General features: G+C 55.9%; 1 protein-coding gene across 1 annotated transcript; it reads right to left on the bottom strand.

The window, feature by feature from the left end:
* Positions 1–1,990: 1,990 nt before the first annotated feature.
* LOC113408033 (ubiquitin carboxyl-terminal hydrolase CYLD-like) lies at positions 1,991–6,646 on the bottom strand. The gene is made up of 5 exons (XM_026659713.1): positions 6,621–6,646; positions 6,400–6,508; positions 5,474–5,592; positions 5,068–5,284; positions 1,991–2,413 (listed from the first exon to the last, which is right to left on the bottom strand). The coding sequence occupies exons 2-5, from the start codon at positions 6,482–6,484 to the stop codon at positions 2,229–2,231; spliced, it is 606 nt and encodes a 201-aa protein (XP_026515498.1). The 5' UTR covers positions 6,485–6,508; positions 6,621–6,646; the 3' UTR covers positions 1,991–2,228.
* Between the last annotated feature and the right edge of the window lie 6 nt (positions 6,647–6,652).

Raw genomic sequence — 6,652 nt, 5'->3', positions numbered from 1 at the left:
TCCCTGATTGGCCCAGATGCTCTATTTGAACCCAGGAGGCGTTCCAGAAAGTGGCTGTGCAAGGAGGCCAGCCAGAGACGGACCCATCTCTCGGTTCAGTCTGCTGACCCCAGCCCGGGCCTGGAAGGGTGACTCCAGTCCCGACCCCTAGCATCGATACTTGGGCTTTGCCACCAGCTTTTGCCCCTTATCCTGGTCCCCAGCTCAGGATATCGCTCTTAGACCCCAACCTAAGGTCTGGGCTCTATCTGGCACCAGCCCTGACCACCCAAACCCTGGGCATGACACAGAGGCAGTAGCAGGCCCACACAAAGTGAGGGTCTTTTGGGGGGGTGGCAGAAGCAATCTGGCGGGGGGTAGTGAAACTTGCTACCGCTCCATGTGACCTTCCTCATCAATAAGGGCCGGGGAAGCTAGTAGCTCTGGGGCATGAATCGCAATCCACTCTGGGAACAGAATTGGCGCAAAGTCGGGTCGCACTTCGGGCTTGTCTACCCAGAGCGGGAGTTTAATCCCCCACTTCTCCAATTAGTGCCCAATGCCCACGCCCATCCCATGGAATCCAGCTAATCTTGGCAAGTGACCCGCACCCACATGGTGCAGAGGGAGGCAGATCTCCCCCAGGTTCCTGCCAAGCTCCGCTGAGGGAAAATTGCTTCCCTGCCCCGCATACGGCGACCAGCGAGAGTCCAGGCCTATGAGCAAGAACCAGCCAGACGAGCACCTGAGAGAGAGGATGCTGGGATCCACCTCAGACCCCTGCCCTCCCTGTCCAATGGCCCCTCTCCAGAAGTGGCCATCCCTGGGGCTTCCAAGGAAGGTGATTCAAAAATAACTTCCCAGCATATACTGGGTGGGAAATCCCTTCCTGACTCCTACCAATGGCCGGCTGGAACCCTGAAGCATGACCATTAGGAACAGAGGACGGCTGCCTCCCCGTCATACAATCGCGCTCATGCATTTGCCCAGCTCAGCCTTAAATCTACTTGATTATTTGCCCCCACACCTCATATTGGAGTCCATTCCAGCACCTCACCCCTCTGGTGGTGAGAACCCTCCTCCTACTTTCCAGCTGGAGTTGGTTAATGGCCCATTTGCAGCCATTTGTTCTCATGCCAACATTGTCCTTTAGCTTCAATAGCTCTTCACCCTCCCTGGTATTTAGCCCGCCCCCGGCCTGATATATTTATAGACAGCAGACAGATCCCCTCTCGGCCGGCTCTTTGCTAGACTAAACAAGCCCAGCTCTTTCACTCCCCTCTCGTCAGCCCGACTTTCCGTTCCCCTGGTCGTCCCTTCTCGACGCCTGCTCCCTCCTTCTGGAACGGCTGGGGCCCAGAATTGCACCCCGGATTCCAGCCAAGCTCTGGCCTTGTCCAGGGATGTCCACACAGCCCCCCAACTCTCCTGGAAGCCCTCCAGGATGTCTCCAGCGGCCGCTCGGTGCGGCAAGCCTCTACAGCAAAGTGGCACTGAAGCCCAGCTGCTGAGATAAAGCCTGGGTAGGTCCGGTTCTCCTCGGCGCCGTGATACTATAAGTCACCAGTTTACTCAGGCAGGTTTGCAAAGGATGAGTCTTAAATCTGGTTTGGTTGAGGCCCACGGCAGTGGGATTTTTCAGTCCTGTCCGCTTTTAATGTCAGTGTTACAATGGGGCCATCACCACCTACTGGCTATGGGGGGCGGGGGGAATGGGCGGAGGGAAGCAGCAGAAGAAGTGGGGCCCAGGGACAGCCCCTAAGACCCATGAGTTCAGGCCATCTCATGATGCCCCCCAGCAGGGTGTAGAAAAGCTCAGAGCTCGTGTGCTTGCTCTCGACCACCTGCATGTAGGTGGGTGAATAGGCCACAGGTCCTTTCTCGTCTCATGGCGCCAGCTCCCATCTGGCCCCAGGATGTGGGACTGGCTGGCTCAGGGGGTGGGGAATGGGACATGGGGCCTTTCCCCTCTAGGGGGCGCCAGCTCCCATCTGGCCCCAGGATAGGGGAATGGCTGGCTCAAAGGGAGGGGAATGGGACACAGGATCTTTCCCCTCCAGGGGGCACCAGCTCTGATCCAGCCCTTTTAAGGGGCATAAGGATACCAAGGTTGAGCTATAGGTCCAAGTCATTTCCAGCTGCTTCTTAAAGGCACAGGTGCATTCATGGTGCAAATAAAGTCCCCTCATTGGGCAGCAGTTCCGTTGCCCTCTCCCCAATCGCCGTATCCCTGCACCCCAGGGGAGAGACTATTTGTAAAGCCCAAGAGTGGGGCTGTGGTAGAGGCACATGTAGGCATCGCAGAGCAGGCGTCGGGCACAGGGGGGCAGGGACTTGGGGTCCAGCACCTGGAGCTCCTCCGGGCTCATCTCCAGGTAGTCGGCCACCTCCGGGCAAGGTGTGACCCGCGGGATGTTGAAGCCATTCTGGCCACCTGGAAAGGAAGGAGGGGGAAGGAAGGGGTTAAAAAGGAGAGACGGAAAGAGAGAAGGCGGAAAAGGAGAGAAAAAGAATGAATAAAATAGTGGAGGGGGGGAGGGAAGGTATGGAAAGGGGGAGAAGATGGGAACGAGAAAATGGAGAGAGGAAGAAGGGAACGAGAAAATGGAGCAAAAAAAGGAATGAGAAAATTAACAGAGAAAGAAGGGATAAAGAGAATGGGAACGGAAAATCGTAAGAGGAGAATGGAGAAATGGAGAGAGAAGACGAGAATGAGAAAAAGGAAAGAGGAAAAACGAATGGAAACAAAAGAGGGAGAAATAAGGAGTGACAAAAGCTAGAAAGAGAGGAAAGGAAAAAGTGGAGAGAAGGATGGATCTAAAGGAGGAGAAATTGGGAAAAAATAAAAAGGAGAGGAAGAAGGGGAAAGACAAGTGTAAAACAGAAAAAGGAGAAAGTGGAGAGAAGACAGAAAAGGAAAGAACGAGAAGGAGAAAATGGAGAGAAGAATATAAAGGGGAGAGAGTGATACCAGACACCTGTGTTCCTGGGGAACCAGGGTGCAGTATCCAGCCGGACTCATGAAAGACACCCCCCCCCGCCTCTGCTTAAACCAAAACCCATCGGAAGAAGAAAACTTGCAGAGAGCAGTGAAGGGCGTTGGGGGACACACCTAGACCCCTCCTGACAAGGGTGACAAGATTAAGACATCTCCATTAGCATACAGAATGGAGAGCAAAGACAACTCCCCTAGCCTCATCTGCATGAAAGATGGGACAGGAAGACATCTCAATTTACATACAGAATGGAGAACAGAGAACCACACTGAATTCTGGGACCAGAAAAAGCAGGGAAGCACTGCATCATGGGAATCTCTGCTCCAGATGCAAATGAACCTATGCCTGCACACACACCCAGCTCAGCAGTTATCAGACCAATTCTAGTAATGAATCCTTAATTGATATCCAAATACTGAAGCAGCCTAGTTGCATTGTGAGCTCCCTGGAAGAAAACACCACCCATAGCCAAGAGTGATCAGCTCCTATTGTCTAGTTTAAAGAAAACCCTTGCGTCATCAGCTTACCTATAAACAAATCTAGTGTTCTCCCTTGAACCATTGTAATTTCTCTACAAAAATCCCTACTCACCCTCTAGTCAGGGTTCTGATGCTTAGATCCACACTAGGCATCAGTTCCACTGGAACTCCATCTTCTGACTGATCGTGCTGGGGGCTCTGCCTGTCTCCAGCATTCAGAACCCTCAGCTACCACCATCATCTGGGAACCCTGACCAGTTCAAGCCTCATGGAGTGGGTGAGATCCCCCCCTCTTTCTCTCTCTCTGTTTTCCTTTCTACCTTAGGTATTAACCTTTAATCATGTATGTGAGGTTGGTTTAGCTCTCCTTGTGTAGTTATCACTATTATTCAATAAATAACTTTTATGGTTAACTTGGTTGCTTCTCTCTCTCTTGCTGAACTTTACTCGTTTGTGTTTTTAGCTTCCCCCATTCACTCTACAGCAACGCTTCTTTTACCTAAGCTAAAGATCCCTGCAGCGCCCAAAATACTGCGGGGTTTGCTCATCGAGTAGGTTACTGCCAGTACAATTGTGTTGGGGGAGTGGGGATAGGGACGTGCTGAATCTCGGACGCATAAGGGTAACAGCTTGAAAGTGCTGCTTGACCCAGTCCATGGAGCCCAGGGGCATATAAGAAGAGTCAGCTTGAAAGTGCTGCTTCCTCCAGCCCAGTGAGTCCAGAGACATATAAGGGGTCAGCTTGACAGTGCTGATGGACCCGGTCCGCTCAGACTTGCTCTGTTAATGTACGTGTGGGTGTGGGTGTGGGGGTGGGTGTTCATCCGGTTCTGGGGCGGGAGTAACCCAGCCCTAGGGAGTCTAGGTCCTGCAGGATAGCTCCACTGGGAGGGGACTTGCAGAAGGGAGAAGTAAAGCTCCATATGTAAACACAAGTGACACAAGCAGTACATTGACAGGATTACAGAACCCCCTTCCCCAGAGGAGTAACCCGAATAAATGAGCGTACCCCAAAGAAATGGGCTCATCTGGTAACAAGAGGGGGAATGGGAAAGAGAAATGAGAGAGAAGAGAAAATGGAGAGGGACTCATAAGGGGGAAGGGGGAAGAAATGAGACAGAAAAGAATAAGAGAAAATGAAAAGGAGAAAATGGAGAGAGAGGAGGAAAGGGAAGTGAGAGAAAGAAAAAAGAAAAGGAAGGAGAAGTTGAAAAGAGAACGAGCAAATGGAGAGAAAGAGGGAAGGAAAAGAGCAAAGAAAGAGGTGGAGGAAAGCAGGAAGGAGAAAAGGGAGAGAAGGAAAAAACAGATGGAAAGAGGGAAGAAAAAGGGGAAAGAATGGTGAGAATAGAAGAAAAGAAGGAAGGAGAAAATGAGAGAAGGAAAAGAGGGAAGAGCTGGAGAAAAGGGGAGGAAAATGGAGATAGGGACAGAAAGGAGAGAAAAGAAAGAAAAGAGGGAAGGAGAAAATGGAGAGAGAGAAAATAGATGGAAAGAGGGAAAGAAGACGGGAGTCTCCCTGCTGCAATTCCTGGGGTGCCCACCAGGGGCAGCCCCCAGCCACATCCCCTGCAGACACCCACCCCCCCTTAAAGGGCCAGCGCGCAGCTCACCCTGGCGGTCGGCCATGCTGTCAAAGAAGAGCCATTGGCCGCGGCGTGGACCGTGGCGGGCGAAGGCCACGTAGTGGCTGGTCTGGATGCAGAGGGCGGCGTAGAGCTGCATAGTCTGGCGGGGCGGGGGGCCTGGTGGGGGCGGCAGGTGCTCCAGCTCTGGGGGTAGGCGCAGGGCGCGGGGGCGGTGGGAGCGCCGGGCGCGGTGACGGTGAACCTGAGTGGGGGGAGGGGGTGATTACAGGGAACAGCATGTACCAGAACCCCCCCACCTCCCCCAGACACCCACCTCTGCCTCCCCCACCCCCAATATTCCCTGCATCCTCCATCCCCCTCTCCCCTCTCACCCCCAGCGCTCCCCACACCCCCATCTCCGTGTCTCCCCCTGGTGGCCGGCGGGCGGTACCTGCTGGCAGCAGATAGTGCAGTACTGACGGGTGCTCCCTGCCCCGATGCTGGGGTCCCCGTAGCACTGGGGGCATTCGCTCAGCGCCAGAGCCTGGCAGATGCAGCACTCCCGGGGGGCTGCCAAAGCAGAGGGGGAGGGGGGTCAATCACAGCGCCGGCACCTGAGGGACAACCCCCTTCACACTGCTTCCCCTCCCCCGCCACCTCCCTGCGCCCTGCCCCCTCCCGCTACCCTCTCCCCAACACCCCCATCTCCTGCCTGCCCCTCCTCCACCACCTCCCTGTGCCCTCCCCCACCACTGCCTTCTGCCCCCTCCCCTCCCCCCAACCTCTTTCTGCCTCTCCTCTCCCTCCACGTCCCTGCCACTGTCCCTCCATCCATCTTTCTGTGCCCCTCCCCCATTACCTCCTTCTGCCCCCACCCTCCGCCTACCTTCCCCACCACCTCTTTCTGCCCCTGCCCCTCCCCGCACCTCCTCTCACTCCTCCCCCACCCCTCCCTGCTGCCCCCTTCCCCATCCCCTCTTTCTGCTCCTGCTCCTCCCCCCCACCTCCCACACCCCCTCCTTCTGACCCTTCCACCCCACCTACCTGCCTGTGACCCTCCCCCACAACCTCTTTCTGCTCCTGCCCCTCCCCCCATCTCCCCATGCTCCTTCCACACCCCCTCCTTCTGACCTCCCAGCTGCCCCCCACCACCTCCTTCTGCCCCAACTCTCTCGCGCCCCCCCACCCCCCTCTTCCTTGCTGACCCTTCCCCTTCCCCGCAGCCTCCCCCCTCCTCACTGCCCCCCACCTCCTTCTGTCCCCCACTCACCCCCATCTTGCCACCTTCCTCACATCTCCTGCCCCCGCCCACCTCCTGGCTGTCCCCTCCCCCTTTTGCTACCCACCCCTCCAGCCCTCCCCCTGGCCCCCCCTTACTGTCTTCCAGCAGGTCAGTGAGGTCCAGCTCCAGGCTAGGCAGGATGGTGGCAAAGGCCTTGTAGTACTTGCCATTGCGGGGCATCTGCAAGATGAGGCAGGAGGGGGCCTGGCGGGGGGTAGGGGCAAGAGGGGGTTAGTGTTGGGGGGCAGGGAGGGGGGATCGGGGCTCCAGCCCTCCCCTTCAGCACCCACTCCTCTCCCCATCCCCCGCCTCTCACCTCGGTGAACTTGAGGTCACCAGCGGCCAGTG

Source organism: Terrapene carolina, unplaced genomic scaffold (genome assembly GCF_002925995.2).
Source record: "Terrapene carolina triunguis isolate 2854851 unplaced genomic scaffold, T_m_triunguis-2.0 Scaffold665, whole genome shotgun sequence".
In the NCBI taxonomy this organism is placed as follows: Eukaryota; Metazoa; Chordata; order Testudines; family Emydidae; genus Terrapene; species Terrapene triunguis.
The sequence above is the reverse complement of the archived record's forward strand: the minus strand, read 5'-3'. Positions and strand labels throughout refer to the sequence as shown.

Excerpts from the sequence above, each read along its gene's own strand:
- LOC113408033 (XM_026659713.1), bottom strand. The coding sequence starts at position 6,484 with ATGCCCCGCAATGGCAAGTACTACAAGGCCTTTGCCACCATCCTGCCT. Across the intron at positions 5,593-6,399 it reads CACTGACCTGCTGGAAGACA|CCCCCCGGGAGTGCTGCATC; the intron begins GTAAGGGGGGGC and ends CTGCTTTGGCAG. Across the intron at positions 2,414-5,067 it reads CAGCATGGCCGACCGCCAGG|GTGGCCAGAATGGCTTCAAC; the intron begins GTGAGCTGCGCG and ends CTTCCTTTCCAG.